Below are 20,375 nucleotides of genomic sequence, written 5' to 3' on the forward strand. Positions count from 1 at the left end.
CCCCCGCCGCAGCTCACTGCTCCCAAAACCCGTGGGAGAGAGCCCTCACCGCCTGGTCAGGTGGGCACTCCTGAGGCTGCAGAGCGGAAGAGACCACCAACACTGCCCACCCCTGCCCACATCCCTGGCCCAAGAGGAAACTGTATAAGGCCTCTGGGCTCCCGTGGGAGAGGGCCCAGGAGAGGCAGGAGCCCTGCCTGAGACACCGTCGGAACCTGAAGGAAACAGACCGGATAAACAGTTCTCTGCACCCAAATCCCGTGGGGGGGAGAGCTAAACCTTCAGAGAGGCAGACACGCCTGCGAAACCAGAAGAGACTGCTCTCTGCACACATTACTGATTCCAGAGGAAAAAACCGGAGGCCATCTCGAACCCTGGTGCATGGAGGCTCCCGGAAGGGGCGGCACAGATCTTCCCGGTTGCTGCCACCACAGAGAACCCGTGGGCAGCACCCCGCGAGCGAACTTGAGCCTCGGGACCACAGGTAAGACCAACTTTTCTGCTGCAAGTGACCTGCCTGGGGAACTCAAGACACAGGCCCACAGGAACAGCTGAAGACCTGTAGAGGGGCAAAACTACACACACGAAAGCAGAACACTCTGTCCCCATAACTGGCTGAAAGAAAACAGGAAAACAGGTCTACAGCACTCCTGACACACAGGCTTATAGGACAGTCTAGCCACTGTCAGAAATAGCAGAACAAAGTAACACTAGAGATAATCTGATGGCGAGAGGCAAGCACAGGAACACAAGCAACAGAAACCAAGACTACATGGCATCATCGGAGCCCAATTCTCCCACCAAAACAAACATGGAATATCCAAACACACCAGAAAAGCAAGATCTAGTTTCAAAATCATATTTGATCATGATGCTGGAGGACTTCAAGAAAGACGTGAAGAACTCCCTTAGAGAACAAGTAGAAGCCTACAGAGAGGAATCGCAAAAAATCCCTGAAAGAATTCCAGGAAAACACAATCAAACAGTTGAAGGAATTAAAAATGGAAATAGAAGCAATCAAGAAAGAACACATGGAAATAACCCTGGATATAGAAAACCAAAAGAAGAGACAAGGAGCTGTAGATACAAGCTTCACCAACAGAATACAAGAGATGGAAGAGAGAATCTCAGGAGCAGAAGATTCCATAGAAATCATTGACTCAACTGTCAAAGATAATGTAAAGCGGAAAAAGCTACTGGTCCAAAACATACAGGAAATCCAGGACTCAATGAGAAGATCAAACCTAAGGATAATAGGTATAGAAGAGAGTGAAGACTCCCAGCTCAAAGGACCAGTAAATATCTTCAACAAAATCATAGAAGAAAACTTCCCTAACCTAAAAAAAGAGATACCCATAGGCATACAAGAAGCCTACAGAACTCCAAATAGATTGGACCAGAAAAGAAACACCTCCTGTCACATAATAGTCAAAACACCAAACGCACAAAATAAAGAAAGAATATTAAAAGCAGTAAGGGAAAAAGGTCAAGTAACATATAAAGGCAGACCTATCAGAATCACACCAGACTTCTCGCCAGAAACTATGAAGGCCAGAAGATCCTGGACTGATGTCATACAGACCCTAAGAGAACACAAATGCCAGCCCAGGTTACTGTATCCTGCAAAACTCTCAATCAACATAGATGGAGAAACCAAGATATTCCATGACAAAACCAAATTTACACAATATCTTTCTACAAATCCAGCACTACAAAGGATAATAAATGGTAAAGCCCAACATAAGGAGGCAAGCTATACCCTAGAAGAGGCAAGAAACTAATCGTCTTGGCAACAAAACAAAGAGAAGAAAAGCACACAAACACAACCTCACATCCAAATATGAATATAACAGGAAGCAATAATCACTATTCCTTAATATCTCTCAACATCAACGGCCTCAACTCCCCAATAAAAAGACATAGATTAACAAACTGGATACCCAACGAGGACCCTGCATTCTGCTGCCTACAGGAAACACACCTCAGAGACAAAGACAGACACTACCTCAGAGTGAAAGGCTGGGAAACAACTTTCCAAGCAAATGGTCTGAAGAAGCAAGCTGGAGTAGCCATTCTAATATCAAATAAAATCAATTTCCAACTAAAAGTCATCAAAAAAGATAAGGAAGGACACTTTATATTCATCAAAGGAAAAATCCACCAAGATGAACTCTCAATCCTAAATATCTATGCCCCAAATACAAGGGCACCTACATACGTAAAAGAAACCTTACTAAAGCTCAAAACACACATTGCACCTCACACAATAATAGTAGGAGATTTCAACACCCCACTCTCATCAATGGACAGATCATGGAAACAGAAATTAAACAGAGACGTAGACAGACTAAGAGAAGTCATGAGCCAAATGGACTTAACGGATATTTATAGAACGTTCTACCCTAAAGCAAAAGGATATACCTTCTTCTCAGCTCCTCATGGTACTTTCTCCAAAATTGACCATATAATTGGTCAAAAACGGGCCTCAACAGGTACAGAAAGATAGAAATAATCCCATGCGTAAGTATCGGACCACCACGCCTAAAGCTGGTCTTCAATAACAATAAGGGAAGAATGCCCACATATACGTGGAAATTGAACAATGCTCTACTCAATGATAACCTGGTCAAGGAAGAAATAAAGAAAGAAATTAAAAACTTTTTTAGAATTTAATGAAAATGAAGGTACAACATACCCAAACTTATGGGACACAATGAAAGCTGTGCTAAGAGGAAAACTCATAGCCCTGAGTGCCTGCAGAAAGAAACAGGAAAGAGCAAATATCAGCAGCTTGACAGCACACCTAAAAGCTCTAGAACAAAAGAAGCAAATACACCTAGGAGGAGAAGGCAGAAATAATCAAACTCAGAGCTGAAATCAACCAAGTAGAAACAAAAAGGACCATAGAAAGAATCAACAGAACCAAAAGTTGGTTCTTTGAGAAAATCAACAAGATAGATAAACCCCTAGCCAGACTAACGAGAGGACACAGAGAGTGTGTCCAAATTAACAAAATCAGAAATGAAAAGGGAGACATAACTACAGATTCAGAGGAAATTCAAAAAATCATCAGATCTTACTATAAAAGCCTATATTCAACAAAACTTGAAAATCTACAGGAAATGGACAATTTCCTAGACAGATACCAGGTACCGAAGTTAAATCAGGAACAGATAAACCAGTTAAACAACCCCATAACTCCTAAGGAAATAGAAGCAGTCATTAAAGGTCTCCCAACCAAAAGAGCCCAGGTCCAGACGGGTTTAGTACAGAATTCTATAAGACCTTCATAGAAGACCTCATACCAATATTATCCAAACTATTCCACAAAATTGAAACAGATGGAGCACTACCGAATTCCTTCTATGAAGCCACAATTACTCTTATACCTAAACCACACGAAGACCCAACAAAGAAAGAGAACTTCAGACCAATTTCCCTTATGAACATCGACGCAAAAATACTCAACAAAATTCTGGCAAACCGAATCCAAGAGCACATCAAAACAATCATCCACCATGATCAAGTAGGCTTCATCCCAGGCATGCAGGGATGGTTTAATATACGGAAAACCATCAACGTGATCCATTATATAAATAAACTGAAAGAACAAAACCACATGATCATTTCATTAGATGCTGAGAAAGCATTTGACAAAATTCAACACCCCTTCATGATAAAAGTCCTGGAAAGAATAGGAATTCAAGGCCCATACCTAAACACAGTAAAAGCCATATACAGCAAACCAGTGGCTAACATTAAACTAAATGGAGAGAAACTTGAAGCAATCCCACTAAAATCAGGGACTAGACAAGGCTGCCCACTCTCTCCCTACTTATTCAATATAGTTCTTGAAGTTCTAGCCAGAGCAATCAGACAACAAAAGAAGGTCAAGGGGATACAGATCGGAAAAGAAGAAGTCAAAATATCACTATTTGCAGATGATATGATAGTATATTTAAGTGATCCCAAAAGTTCCACCAGAGAACTACTAAAGCTGATAAACAACTTCAGCAAAGTGGCTGGGTATAAAATTAACTCAAATAAATCAGTAGCCTTCCTCTACACAAAAGAGAAACAGGCCGAGAAAGAAATTAGGGAAATGACACCCTTCATAATAGATCCAAATAATATAAAGTACCTCGGTGTGACTTTAACCAAGAAAGGGAAAGATCTGTACAATAAGAACTTCAAGACTCTGAAGAAAGAAATTGAAGAAGACCTCAGAAGGTGGAAAGATCTCCCATGCTCATGGATTGGCAGGATTAATATAGTAAAAATGGCCATTTTACCAAAAGCGATCTACAGATTCAATGCAATCCCCATCAAAATACCAATCCAATTCTTCAAAGAGTTAGACAGAACAATTTGCAAATTCATCTGGAATAACAAAAAACCCAGGATAGCTAAAACTATCCTCAACAATAAAAGGACTTCAGGGGGAATCACTATCCCTGAACTCAAGCAGTATTACAGAGCAATAGTGATAAAAACTGCATGGTATTGGTACAGAGACAGACAGAAGGACCAATGGAACAGAATTGAAGACCCAGAAATGAACCCACACACCTTTGGTCACTTGATTTTTGACAAAGAAGCCAAATCCATCCAATGGAAAAAAGATAGCATTTTCAGCAAATGGTGCTGGTTCAACTGGAGGTCAACATGTAGAAGAATGCAGATCGATCCATGCTTATCACCCTGTACAAAGCTTAAGTCCAAGTGGATCAAGGACCTCCACATCAAACCAGACACACTCAAACTAATAGAAGAAAAACTAGGGAAGCATCTGGAACACATGGGCACTGGAAAAATTTCCTGAACAAAACACCAATGGCTTATGCTCTAAGATCAAGAATCGACAAATGGGATCTCATAAAACTGCAAAGCTTCTGTAAGGCAAAGGACACTGTGGTTAGGACAAAACGGCAACCAACAGATTGGGAAAAGATCTTTACCAGATAGAGGCCTTATATCCAAAATATACAAAGAACTCAAAAAGTTAGACCGCAGGGAGACAAATAACCCTATTAAAAAATGGGGTTCAGAGCTAAACAAAGAATTCACAGCTGAGGAATGCCGAATGGCTGAGAAACACCTAAAGAAATGTTCAACATCTTTAGTCATCAGGGAAATGCAAATCAAAACTACCCTGAGATTTCACCTCACACCAGTGAGAATGGCTAAGATCAAAAACTCAGGTGACAGCAAATGCTGGCGAGGATGTGGAGAAAGAGGAACACTCCTCCATTGTTGGTGGGATTGCAGACTGGTACAACCATTCTGGAAATCAGTCTGGAGGTTCCTCAGAAAATTGGACATTAAACTGCCTGAGGATCCAGCTATACCTCTCTTGGGCATATACCCAAAAGATGCCCCAACATATAAAAAAGACACGTGCTCCACTATGTTCATCGCAGCCTTATTTATAATAGCCAGAACCTGGAAAGAACCCAGATGCCCTTCAACAGAGGAATGGATACAGAAAATGTGGTACATCTACACAATGGAATATTACTCAGCTATCAAAAACAACGAGTTTATGAAATTTGTAGGCAAATGGTTGGAACTGGAAAATATCATCCTGAGTGAGCTAACCCAATCACAGAAAGACATACATGGTATGCACTCATTGATAAGTGGCTATTAGCCCAAATGCCTGAATTACCCTAGATGCCTAGAACAAATGAAACTCAAGACGGATGATCAAAATGTGAATGCTTCACTCCTTCTTTAAAAGGGGAACAAGAATACCCTTGGCAGGGAAGAGAGAGGCAAAGATTAAAACAGAGACTGAAGGAACACCCATTCAGAGCCTGCCCCACATGTGGCCCATATATATACAGCCACCCAATTAGACAAGATGGATGAAGCAAAGAAGTGCAGAAGTGTAGATCGACACAGCCAGAATACAGCAAATACAGAGGCGAATGTCAGCAGCAAACCACTGAACTGAGAACAGGACCCCCGTAGAAGGAATCAGAGAAAGAACTGGAAGAGCTTGAAGGGGCTTGAGACCCCATATGTACAACAATGCCAAGCAACCAGAGCTTCCAGGGACTAAGCCACTACCTAAAGACTATATATGGACTGACCCTGGACTCTGACCTCATAGGTAGCAATGAATATCCTAGTAAGAGCACCAGTGGAAGGGGAAGCCCTGGGTCCTGCTAAGACTGAACCCCCAGTGAACTAGATTGTTGGGGGGAGGGCGGCAATGGGGGGGGGTGGAGGGGAACACCCATAAGGAAGAGGAGGGGAGGGGATGTTTGTCCGAAACCGAAAGGAATAACACTCGAAATGTATATAAGAAATATTCAAGTTAATAAAAAATGATTTTGAGGAGTTAAAAAAAAAAAAAAACAAGGATAGAAACTCTGAGAAGAACGTATAAATTATCTCAAGGGTACTCATGTTAGGTAAAACTTCCCTTCTATTTTTGAGCAGTTAATTGATTGGAAGATCAGGGGGAAAGTAGGTATACTGTATGTAGATATCACCAAGATATTTGACAAGGTCTTTTATGGTATGTCTCTAAATAAGATAGCAGAAATGTGGTTTGTATGTTAGTAAAGATGCAAAAATGTGGGCTATATACACTAGCATGAGAGCAAAATATCTACTTTGCACAGTAGAATGAATACTTAGCTGCAACTCTATATTCTAGCAGGATGAAATCAAATTACAACAGTTCAAGGGTTTAAACCACGAAATGGCAGTCTAACAACACTGCAGTTTTCAAATATATAATTTAAGACGTTTCCTTTATAGACTATATAAAATATGATCTAGTTTTATATTTTATTAGAAAGGCTTAGAGTCTTAGTTACTAATTCTGTATCAGCATTGTCATATATCCATCAAAAGGGATGATATTAGAGTAGACAATATTGGTAGAAATAATGGTTAAACAAAGGAAACAGCTTGATCATCAGCCATCGCACAGAGCCCTGGATAGTCAAGGTAACTTCTAAGAATCCTATTTAAGGGGCATCTGATATGCTCCCAGGTCTTTGCCAACCAACGATCTTAGCAATACCTTGAGAGTGCTTGTCAAATGCCTGGTTGGTGTCCAACATGTTGTTACTCCTTTTAAGCACATGGCTTTCTTTTTGGCCCTAGTCTCAGTGGGGTGAGAGACTAACTGGCATGGTTTGCTAAAATGCTTAAATCAGGGTACATAAGAGATGAACTGGGCTAATCAAATTCCCATTTAAAGGCTTTGGAACCTAGTACCACAATGAAGTGAAACAGTTAGCTATGAGACAAGCAGATGAAGGAATACGGTGAGAGGATAAAGAGGTACATATGCAGTCCTGTAGGGAGGTGCTGAAAGCAGACACTGCAGTAGACAAAAGAAATAGAGGCAACAGCAAGGAAAAGCAGCTATATGTGTCTATAAACTTTGCCCTTTCTTTGAGTGTTACTAGTGTTTCCTGAACTTCCATGGACTAATCAACTGAAAATGTGTGTTTTTCAGGGAAACCTGAATGACCTTTCCTACCTGAAGCCCAAGAAACTAATAAGTCTCGGGATGCATTGAGCCCTAGACTTTATATTCCAAGAGCAGTTTGCAAAGAGGGTGCTTTAAAGACTGATATCAGGAATGGAAGTTGGAACCCAGAAATATGATTCTCAGCCCAGGGAATGGCACTATTTGGAGATGTGGCACTGTTGGAGTAGGTGTGGCTTTGTTGGAGTAGGTGTACCATTGTGGGTATGGGCTATTACGTCCTCACCCTAGTTGCCTGGAAGTCAGTCTTCCACTAGCAGCCTTCAGACGAAGATGTAGAACTCTCAGCTCTGGCTGTATAATGACTGCATGGATGGTGCCCTGCCCCTACCTTGATGATGATGGACTGAACCTCTGAACTTGTAAGCTAGCCCCAGTTAAATGCTGTCTTTATAAGAGTTGCTTTGGACATGGTGTCCGTTCACAGTAAAACCATAACATAAGACATATGAGGAACATATGAAGTAACTGGGGAGACGTTTAGCTTTAAACATATAACAAACAGACTCATAAATAGTGAAGGCGAGAGACGGGTTATACTTGGTGAGCTCCTAAACTTAAAAAAGACGCAATAATAGGCATTTAGAAGTGGACAAGTTTGGTTAAAAAAAGAAGTCTTCAAGTCGTATGAGACAGAATGGAACATTTCAGTTATTAGTCAATTCCATTACACAGAGGCAGACAACAACTGAGTAGGGATAATAATGTCACTTTTCAAATGTTGTGTTTTGCAATGTATGACATACTCTACATTGTCCTAGTTTGTTCTTTTTAAAACATAATTATGGTAGGCAATTTTGGGGGTGTGTTAGTGATGGAAGCCAGGGCCTAAGTGCTTGCTCCTAGGGCAATTTTGTATTTATTTTTACAAATGAGGAATTTAAGGCTCTAAGAGGTCCTATTATCCAGCCTCTGCATAAGTTACTATGCACTCGCTCTTACCCTTTATTGAGTAAGCATGAAATGAATGTTTTTCAAGGATAAAATTGGAAAGCTTTAGTTAATCAGGCCAGTAAGGCTTCCAAGTATTTTTAACTTCATTTTTCTGATGCTGAATATATTTCCAAATAGACTAAAAAGGCTCTCTTCTCAGTATCACATGGAAACTTATGTTTGTCTCTACATCTTAGGAAACTGAGACCAATTAATACATTCCTTGCACAGATACAGAAGGTCCGTGGGTGCAATTTGTACAAACATGCCTGGATGTACATTTCAAATAAGAATAGTTTTATTTCTCAATTTGCCTGAGCCTGTCTTCATCCTCCTTCCAGATTTCCTGTTATTTGTCTTCCTGAGGAAGGAACTGTGTTGCTTGACAGAACAGCAAGTTAACCATATTGTCCCACTGTTTTCGTAGTTATAGCAAGCCCCACAGATGAGTCGAAATAAGAATGAGGGAGATAAAGATTTCTATTATTCTTCAAAAATTTTTAATTTCATATATTTATTTTAGGTGTTTTGCCTTGTATGCATATCTGTGTGCTACGTGTATGCCTGGTGCCCAGGGCAGGCAAAAAATAGTATCAGATCCAATGGGGTTAGAGTTAGATGGTTATGTGTGACCTTGGTGGAGTTGAGAATTAAACCCAGGTCTACTGGAAGAACAGAGAGTTCTCTTAACTGCTGAGCTATCTGAGCTATCTGAAGATTTCCTCTAACCTTCACTTCTCTCACTTTATACATTTTCTCCCTTTGATTATGATAAAAGTTAATAATAATTAGAGGAAAAGGAGCAGAAGGATAAGGAATGGAATGGGAAGAAATAAAGGTTAGATTTTATAAAAAAAAAAACACATTCACCTGTATGAAATTCTCAATAATAATAAAAATGCACAAACCATATCTGTTGTCCTCACCATAGGTGCTGAGTACTACCGCTGCAGAAAAGAGTGGCTTATAAAACATTTTAATCGAGTATGTGGTAAATGATACAGTTTTCTGGATTGAGGCCACAGCAGTTTCCATGTGTTAGTGGTGGTATTTGCTGATGCCCTCTAATTTAATATGCTACGAAGGAGGAAAACCTCGTAATGTGAGTTTATTAGTCACTCCCTTTCTCTTATGATTCCCAGAGGATATTAAGATAGAAGTTCATGCCAGACATTGTTTATTGACTGATATATTATGAATGTTGTTTACATAAAATTGTCTTTCAAAAATAATTAAGACATAAAGAAGTCAACAGGAACTCCTGGAAGTTGACAACGGAACACCGTGCTTTACTAGCTTCTATTTTCCTATGTTAATAGAAGGGAGCATTTGGGTATGCGATGATGAGGATTGAGTTCAGGGTCTTCTGAATGACTGGCAAGCAATCTATTACTGAGCTACACTGCCTTCTCTAAAACACTGTACATTTTTAAAGAAAGAATTATAGGAAATGGTGAGTGATTTCTCAGTTTGCCTAGTGCCAAAGTACTCTTCCTGCTCAAAGGAGCCGGAACTGTAGAGTAGAATTTGCTCACAATAAAATCTTAGGGAGTGAATTTAGAAACTCAGATATGTGACATGACAGAAAAACAGTGCCTTATTTCCCTTCAAAGAGTCATGCTACTAGAATACAATTTTCAAGTTACTTATGCGTTCTCTTTTTCTTATGCAAACCCTTTCTAAACTATTAGAAGGCACCTTTCTTTCCAAGTGATTTTCTAAGAAATAATGTGGCCATGACTACTATTCATCAAACTATTTTTCTGTTTGTTTGTTTGTTTGTTTATATAATTCCTTGAAACAACACAATTGATTTTCATGGTAAGCCTACAGCGACAGTTCAAATGATTGCTTCATTTCAGTTTTGGTGGCTGTCTGAAAATGAGGTATTTATGCACTAGGACTGCAACTTTATACAAACATCTATGAGTAATGTCCGTGAATGTGCCCGAATCATTATTCCTTGTGTGCCTATAAAGGGCTCTGCCCTTTTACTTACATAACTGGTTGTGTATAATGGTACAAGTTTGTGTGTCTCTGCAGGTAACTATGGCAAAAGGAGTTTCTGCACTCAACAGTCATCCTCTGTCAATATTTAAGTATAGTAGGGTGAAAAATAGCTTAAGTACCTGGTCTCCAGTGGTATGTTACTGTTCAAGACCCAGCTGTTATGCAGATGAACTGAATCCTGTGTGCTGGTTGGAGGAGCAGGAGCAGCTGGACTGGGCTGGCTGCGGGTAGTCATCGACCTTCTTTGAAGAGAGTCCACTGTAGGAGGTGGCTTCCTGGCACAGGTGCAGGCATGTGGAGGAGGTGGCGGTGGTGGGAGTGGCCTGAAGGTGAACTGGTTGTGTGGGCTGCTTTGCATGTCTAAAATCAAGAAAAGAAAAAACAAGTAAGGACTTACTCTCCTACTTTGGGAACACAGCATGACAGACTTACTGGGGTAAAAACCTGTGGGACTGGAGAAAAGTTTGAAGTTCATCTGTAAAGATGTCACTTAACTTATATATGAAATGTAAAACACCCATAGTTGCATTTTCATGTAAATTCTTTAGGAATATACCAGCTAAAAGCAATGAGGCCACCCCACACAATTTGTCATCAATGAGATATAAAGCTACAAAACAGAAGGAAGATGAGTTCTATCAGTTGCAAAAAAAAATCACACTTCTGAAAATACTAGTGAAAGGCACAAATTTGTTGTGAGGAAAATCATTCTACACTTCAAATAAAAATATAAGGCCACCTCTGACTTACCTGAGAAAGGATGTTAGCCTGCCTACACAGGAGTAAATTCATACTTCAGAAAAATAGTTCACAAGTGTATAACTCCACTGCGTGGAACTAATCTCTTCACCAACCCAACACCTTGGAGTGCTTCTTGTAAAAGGCAAGCTAAGGGGACTTTGTTCTGGTTACTATATGCATTTCCATGGCTGTGCAGAGCGAAGTCTGAACATCTCGCTGTTTGCTACACCATTTTAGGAGCTCTGCTCAGGCAGCAGCATCCTAGACAACAATGGAGAGAGTTTCTTTTCTGCTTATTTGCAGAGGGGGCAGATAGAGACGGAAGTCCTCAGACTCCTGATGTTGCTATTGTTTGGTCGTTTGCCACTGCTGTTCAGGCAGGCACATATCAAGAAAGTTAGTTAGAATCTGGCCCAGGAGAAATACCCCACTTAAAGCCCTTTGAAAAGAAATCACTATTGTAGCACATAGCCGCCCCTCTTCCACAGGAGGAACATAAGAGATGTCAAGTGATAGCTTGTAACACCAGCACGTTCTGGATAAACTTTGTAGATGGTATGGCTTTGTCCCACCTCCCCAATGACAGAATTGAAAGGCAGAAAAAATGCCAGGAGGCTTTTCCTGCCTAACAGAGGGCTCAAGCTGGTGTGTTCTGAGGCCCACTTTGCAGGGACTGATCAGAGGGGAAAAAAATCACTTCTTTCAATCCTTCCACTTCAGACATGAATTTTAAAGACATTGGCTTGGTTTTCATATATATAAAAAATACTATCCCAGGAGCAAAAGTATGACAAATTCTGGGCCGAATTTTCTAGTACAAGTGCTTCCCCTTTTAAATAAACTCAACGTATGAAAAATCGGAATTGCACAAGAGACAGGTAGGGTAAAGAGTGATGATTATTTTATTTACAAATTCCGATAGGGGTTCAGTTATCCTTCTATACTTGAAACAATCCATAAAACTCCTAAACTATCCCAGTACCCTCTGTTCACCCCAAACCCATAAATCCTAACACATCATCACTAGTATGTAACATTTCTTTAATATTTTAAACTTTTACATCCATACTTATAATCACATAGACACAAATGGGAAAGTTGTCTAGGATCTAAAGCAAATTAATAGTTTAAACATGCATAGAACTCACATGGTACTCTGGCCAGTACCATAGTACAGGTATGGCTAATACGGTTTTTTTGCTTATGATTCACAGACACAGAATCTTGTATATTTTCTAAGTGTTTCATTTATGTTTGTGTGTATACTTCCTTCCTAGAATGCTGTAACCTTTAAAACACAGAATTGATCCTGTCTAAAGGAAATACAGAGACCAAGTGTGGAGCAGAGACTGAAGGAAAGGCCATCCAAAGACTGCCACACCTGGGAATCCATCCCATATACAGACACCAAACCCAGACACTATTGCAGATGTCAAGAAGTGCATGCTGACAGGACCCTGATATAGCTGTCTCCTGAGAGGCTCTGCCAGAGCATGACAAATACAGAGGTGGAGGCTCGCAGCCAACCATTGGACTGAGCACAGGTACCCCAATGGAGGAGTTAGAGAAAGGACTGAAGGAGATGAAGGGGTTTGCAAACCCATAGGAAGAACAACCAGACACCTGGAGCTCCCAGGAACTAAACTACCAACCAAAGAGTGCACATGGAGGGACCCATGGCTCCAGCCACATATGTATCAGAGGATGGCCTTGTCAGGCATCAATGGGAGAAGCTCTTGGTCCTGTGATGGCTTGATGTCTCAGTGTAAGGGAATGCCAGGGTGTTGAGTTGGGTGTGAGTAGGTGAGAATGGGAGCATCTTAATTGAAACAGGGGAGAGGGCAGAACCAGGAAAGGGGATTAAATTTGAAATGTAAATACATAAAATATCCAATTAAAAATGCAAAAAAGAATGGGAAGAACACAGACTCTGCAGTTTAGCTTCTGATGATGAACGCAAGGCCTAGAGCATTGAAATGCCTTGCTCAGTAACCCACTGCCTTACTTTTTTTCCTCTAATATTCTCAAAAGCAACTTAAAGGATTAATGTTTCATTTTAACTTACAATTGTGGTGCTTTGCATAGAAATGCCTTTATCCCAGATTAATGAGTTCGAATGCTTGGCCCACAGGGAGTGGGACAACTAGATATGGCCTTGTTGGAGTAGGTTCAGATTTGTTGGAGGATGTATGTCACTGTTGGAGTGGACTTTGAGGTATCATGTTCAAGTTACAGCCAGTCTGGAACACAGTCTCCTTCTTCTGCCTTTGAATTAAGATGTAGGACTCTCTGTTCCTTCTCTAGCAAGCATCCCTCTGCATGCTGCCATGTTTTCTGTCATGATGATACTAGACTGAACCCCTGAAACTGTCAACTGCCCCAGTAAAATGTTTTCCTTTATAAGAGTTGCTGAGGTCACAATGTCCCCTCACAGTAAGAAAACCCTAACTAAGACACAGTTCAAAGGACAATCTACCATAGTGAGGAAGTCACGGGAGCAGGAGCTTGATACAATTGATCATATCACATCAATAATTGGAAATCAGAGAGGCCTAAACGCAAGCTATTGCTTAGCTTGCTTTCTTGATCTTATATACTCTGCAATTCTGTGCCTTGGGAATTAAGATGACTTTCTCGTCATCAATCAACATGCAACCAAGATTATTCCCCATAGTCATGGCCAAGAGGCTCATCTCCAAGGTGAGCCTAGAGTCTATCAAGTTGAAAATTGACACCACCCATCACAATAAACTGTTAAAAATTTGTCAGTGTGGTGATTTCTTATTCACTACTCTTTCTACTATACTCTTTTGGAAAATGAATGTGTCTCTTTTCTATAATTTTAACATTTGCTGTTTTTAATAGAAGTTTAGCCTTTGAGGTAGCTATACTGTGGTGTACATTTGATAGATCACGTGTTTTATTTTTTCTCCCAGAATATGTATTTCTTAGTGAAGTGTCATTTTCAACTTCTCTTATATGTCAGAAACCATGGAATACAGCACTGGTATAAAGCAAGGTCCCGAAGGATTTACTGATAGAAGTGATTTTGATTCATTCATGGGCCCTAAAGAATTTCCTGTAGTGTTTTCTTTGGTTATTATTCTGATGCATATCTACTGAATATCTAGTTGATTGCTCGTAGACAGGTATGTTTCTTCATTGAAAGTCTTTTCTTAGGACCCTGGGGAAGAACAATACAATGTGAAAGGAAGAATTTTAAGCAATGCTCTCACAAGTCAAGAAGAATACTGTCACCGTGCAGACTTGGCATCCAAAATCACATATAAGAAAGCATCTAATGATGTTGAGAAAAAGAAGCCATGGTGGCTTTTCACAGCCAGAGGAAGTTTTATTTTAGAGTTCAAGTTTAGAAGACTTCCAAACAAACACAAGATACCTACTAGCCTATGCCATACTTCTTTTAAGGAAGTTATTCAAGTGAAATTTCCCATTCGGTAGTGTTGTTCAAAAGAAAAATCACTCAAGATCATTTAGTTTTATGGCTTGCTGAATTTTCTTTAAATGTTTTATGTCACCAATTAAGAATAGTGGTAAAACTATAGTTATTCCAAAAGTATGATCATGATATTATAATACTTCTGCTGCAGGTAGAATTGCTATGCATAGTAACCATAATTATATATGTGTATATTGATATATGTGCATATGTGTATAATTAAATATGCATATTTACTCATATGCATATAATAGTCAATTTTACTATTTTTATTCCACATTTCATATGCAGAGTCTCTTGTAATGTTAATATTTTCTCTAAATGCTTTCACAGTTTTGGAATGTTATACTTAATTTCCTACATGCAGACCTTAACCCTTATGAAATGCAAATAATCTCATATTCGTTCTTCATGTCTCTTTTTTTTTTCTTGCCTCAGGAAAGAGATGGAGAATTCACTTATTCCCCCCAAATAAAGCAATTTAATCTTTTGCCTCCATGAAATGGGATTTCCCAACATTAAACAGTAATGAAAAATACATTAGTGTTCAGTGTTAGGAGCTCTAGAGCACTAATTCCGTCAGGTTTGGAGTCATATGCACTCACTTCCAAATGTTTTTGGCAACCATAATGTCCAGTGCCCAAGTGAAAGAAGCAAAATTAGGGGCTACGGGGGGTAACACAAATATCAATGTTCAGACTTAGTTCTAAAGCTTTCTGAAAGTAAATTAAGTTTTCAAATGGCAAGGTCTAATTCATATAATATATGTGGAAATGAACCAATTTCAGGTCTGAGGTCCTAAAATAACTTGGTAAAATAATCTCTCAGTGGGGAAATTACTCTAAACTGTAAATCTAAGATATTTTACATGTGGCGGGGTTGTTGGTAGAAGCATAGGCTTTTAAAATAGCACTTCTCTTTTTTTCTTTAAGGTAAGAAGTGGTATGCATCTTCCCCTACTCATTTTGCAGATGATGCTTAATAGGGATTATCGTTGGATAAACTTTCGGCAGAAATAACAATATCTCTGCTACTGTGTCTTGCCTTTTATATTTCATTAACACTAAGTTCTGCTACAAGGCAGTGCATTCATTTATAAAATTTATTCCACTATGAAAATCACAAGTGAAAATTCTTTAAAAAATTATGTTGGATGCCAGCCCAGGTTACTGTATCCAGCAAAACTCTCAATGAACATACATGGAGAAACCAAGATATTCCATGACAAAACCAAATTTACACAATATCTTTCTACAAATCCAGCCCTACAAAGGAAAATAAATGGTAAATCCCAACACAAGGAGACAAGCTGCACCCTAGAAAAAGCAATAAACTAATCATTTTGCAACAAAACAAAAAGAAGTCAAGCACACAAACATAATCCCACCTCCAAATACGAAGATAACAGGAAGCAACAATAACTATTCCTTAATATCTCTCAACATCAATGGACTCAATTCCCCAATAAAAAGACGCAGATTAACAAACTGGATACATAATGAGGACCTGCATTCTGCTGCCTACAGGAAACCCACCTCAGATACAAAGACAGAGACTAGCTCAGAGTGAAAGGCTGGAAAACAACTTTCCAAGCAAATGGTCTGAAAAAGTAAACTGGAGTAGCCATTCTAATATCAAATAAAACCGATTTTCAACCAAAAGCCATCAAAAAAGATAAGGAAGGACACTTGATAGTCATCAAAGGAAAAATCCACCAAGATGAACTCTCAATCCTAAATATCTATGCTCCAAATACAAGGGCACCTACAAACATAAAAGAAACTTTACTAAAGCTCAAAGCACACATTGCACCTCACACAATAACAGTAGGAGATTTCAACACCCCACTCTCATCAATGGACAGATCATGGAAACAGAAATTAAACAGAGACATAGACAGACTAGGAGAAGTCATGAGCCAAATGGACTTAACGGATATTTATAGAACATTCTATCCTAAAGCAAAAGGATATACCTTCTTCTCAGCACCTCATGGTACTTTCTCCAAAATTGACCATATAATTGGTCATAAAACAGGCCTCAACAGATACAGAAAGAAAGAAATAATCCCATGCGTCCTATCAGATCATCACAGGTTAAAGCTGGTCTTCAATAACAATAAGGAAAGAATGCCCATACATACATGGAAGTTGAACAATGTTCTACTCAATGGTAACCTGGTCAAGGAAGAAATAAAGAAAGAAACTAAAGACTTCTTAGAATTTAATGAAAATGAAGGCAAAAGATACCCAAACTTATGGGACACAATGAAAGCTGTGCTAAGAGGAAAACTCATAGCTCTGAGTGCCTGGAGAAAGAAACTGGAGAGAGCATATATCAGCAGCTTGACAGCACACCTAAAAGCTCTAGAACAAAAAGAAGCAAATACACCCATGAGGAGTAGAAGGCAGGAAATAATCAAACTCAGAGTTGGTATCAACCAAGTAGAAACAAAAAGGACCATACCAAGAATCAACAGAACCAAAAGTTGGTTCTTTCAGAAAATCAACATGACAGATAAACCCTTAGCCAGACTAACGAGAGGACAGAGAGAGTGTGTCCAAATTAACAAAATCAGAAATGAAAAGGGAGACATAACTACAGAATCAGAGGAAATTCAAAAATCATCAGATCCTACTACAAAAGCCTATATTCAACAAAACTTGAAAATCTACAGAAATGGACAATTTCCTAGACAGATACCAGGTACCGAAGTTAAATCAGGAACAGATAAACCAGTTAAACAACCCCATAACTCCTAAGGAAATAGAAGCAGTCATTAAAGGTCTCCCAACCAAAAAGAGCCCAGGTCCAGATGGGTTCAGTGCAGAATTCTATCAGACCTTCACAGAAGACCTCATACCAATATTATCCAAACTATTCCACAAAATTGAAACAGATGGAGCACTACCAATTCCTTCTATGGAGCCACAATTACTCTTATATCTAAACCACACAAAGACCCAACAAACAAAGAGAACTTCAGACCAATTTCCCTTATGAATAACGACGCAAAAATACTCAATAAAATTCTGGCAAACCGAATCCAAGAGCACATCAAAACAATCATCCACCATGATCAAGTATGTTTCATCCCAGTCATGCAGGGATGATTTAATATACAGAAAACCATCAACGTGATCCATTATATAAACAAACTGAAAGAACAAAACCACATGATCATTTCATTAGATGCTGAGAAAGCATTTGACAAAATTCAACACCCCTTCATGATAAAAAAGTCCTGAAAAGAACAGGAATTCAAGGCCCATACCTAAACATAGTAAAAGCCATATACAGCAAACCCGTAGCTAACATTAAACTAAATTGAGAGAAACTGGAAGCAATATCACTAAAATCAGGGACTAGATAAGGCTGCTCACTCTCTCTCTACTTATTCAATATAGTTCTCAAATCCTAGTCCAGAGTAATCAGACAACAAAAGGAGATCAAAGGGATACAGATTGGAAAGGAAGAAGTCAAAATATCACTATTTGCAGATTATATGATAGTATATTTAAGTGATCCTAAAAGTTCCACCAGAGAACTACTAAACCTGATAAACACCTTCAGCAAATTGGCTGGGTATAAAATTAACTCAAACAAATCAGTAGTATTCCTCTACACAAAAGAAAAACAAGCTGAAAAAGGAGTTAGGGAAACGACACCCTTCATAATAGTCCCAAATAATAAAAAATACCTCGGTGTGACTTTAACCAAGCAAGTGAAAGATCTGTATGATAAGGACTACAAGCCTTCTGAATAAAGAAATTTAAGAAGATCTCAGAAAATGGAAAGATCGCCCATGCTGATGGATTGGCAGGATTAATATAGTAAAAATGGCCATTTTACCAAAAGCAATCTACAGATTCAATGCAATCCTCATCAAAATTTTAATCCAATTCTTCATAGAGTTAGACAGAACAATTTGCAAATTCATCTGGAATAACAAAAATACCAAGATAGCTAAAACTATCCTCGATAATAAAAGGACTTCCCGGGAATCACTATCCCTGAACTCAAGCAGTATTACAGAGCAATAGTGATAAAAATCTGTATGGTATTGGTACAGAGAGAGGCAGATAGACCAGTGGAATAGAATTGAAGACCCAGAAATGAACCCACACACTGATGGTCCCTTGATTTTTGACAAAGGAGCCAAAACCATCTAATGGAAAAAAGATAGCATTTTCAGCAAATGGTGCTGATTCAACTGGAGGTCAGCATGTAGAAGAATGCAGATCGATCCATGCTTATCACCCTGTACAAAGCTTAAGTCCAAGTGGATCAAGGACCTCCACATCAAACCAGATACACTCAAATTAATAGAACAAAAAGTGGGGAAGAATCTTGAACACATGGGCACTGGAGAATATTTCCTGAACAAAACACCAATGGCTTAGGCTCTAAGGTCAAGAATCGACAAATGGGATCTCATAAAACTACAAAGCTTCTGTAAGGCAAAGGACACTGTTGTTAGGACAAAATGACAATCAACAGATTGGGAAAAGATCTCTACCAATCCTACAACTGATAAAGGGCTTATATCTAAAATATACAAAGAACTCAAGAAGTTAGACTGCAGGGAGACAAATAACCCTATTAAAAATGGGGTTCAGAGCTAAACAAAAAATTCACAGCTGGGGAATGCTGAATGCCGGAGAAGCACCTACAGAAATGTTCAACATCCTTAGTCATAAGGGAAATGCAAATCAAAACACCCCTGTGATTCCACCCCATACTAGTCAGAATGGCTAAGATCAAAAACTCCGACGACAGGAGATGCTGGTGAGGATGTGGACAAAGAGGAACACTCCTCCATTTTTGGTGGGATTGCAGACTGATACAACCATTCTGGAAATCAGTCTGGAGGTTTCTCAGAAAATTGGGCATTGAACTGCCTGAGGATCCAGCTATACCTCTCTTGGGCATATACCCAAAAGATGCCCCAACATATAAAAAAGACACGTGCTCCACTATGTTCATGGCAGCCTTATTTATAATAGCCAGAAGCTGGAAAGAACCCAGATGCTCTTCAACAGAGGAATGGATACAGAAAATGTGGTACATCTACTTGGCTATCAAAAAAATAACTTTATGAAATTCATAGGCAAATGGATGGAACTGGAAAATATCCTGAGTGAGGTACCCAATCACAGAGAAACACACATGGTATACACTCATTGATAAGTGGATATTAGCCCAAAGGCTCAAATTACCGTAGATGCACAGAACATATGAAACTCAAGAAGGACGACCAAAATGCGGATGTTTCACTCCTTCTTTAAAAGGGGAACAAGGAGGGGATAGGGAGGCAAAGTTTAGAACGAAGTCTGAAGGAATGCCCATTCAGAGCCTTCCCCACATGTGGCCCATACATATACAGCCACCAAACTAGATAAGATGGATGAAGCAAAGCAGTGCAAGCTGATTGGAACCGGATGTAGATCTGTCCTGAGAGACACAGCCAGAATATGGCAAATACATAGGCAAATGCCAGCAGCAACCCTCTGAACTGAGAACGGGACCTCTGTTGAAGGAATCAGAGAAAGGACTGAAAGAGCTTGAAGGGGCTTGAGGCGCCATATGAACAACAATGCCAACCAACCAGAGCTTCCATGGACTAAGTCACTACCCAAAGACTGACCCTGGCACTACCCATGGACTGACCCTGGGCTCCAACTTCATAGGTAGCAATGAATAGCCTAGTAAGGGCAC

General features: G+C 39.5%; 1 protein-coding gene across 1 annotated transcript in view; it reads right to left on the bottom strand.

Moving 5' to 3' along the window:
* The window catches only part of LOC116888128 (teneurin-1-like), a 371,275-nt gene that overhangs the window by 109,764 nt on the left and 241,136 nt on the right, over positions 1-20,375 (bottom strand). The window contains exon 5 of the mRNA XM_032889474.1: positions 10,576-10,816. Within this exon, the coding sequence (XP_032745365.1) occupies positions 10,576-10,816 (241 nt within the window). The remainder of the gene's footprint in view (positions 1-10,575; positions 10,817-20,375) is intronic.

This window comes from Rattus rattus, chromosome X (assembly GCF_011064425.1).
Source record: "Rattus rattus isolate New Zealand chromosome X, Rrattus_CSIRO_v1, whole genome shotgun sequence".
NCBI lineage: Eukaryota > Metazoa > Chordata > Mammalia > Rodentia > Muridae > Rattus > Rattus rattus.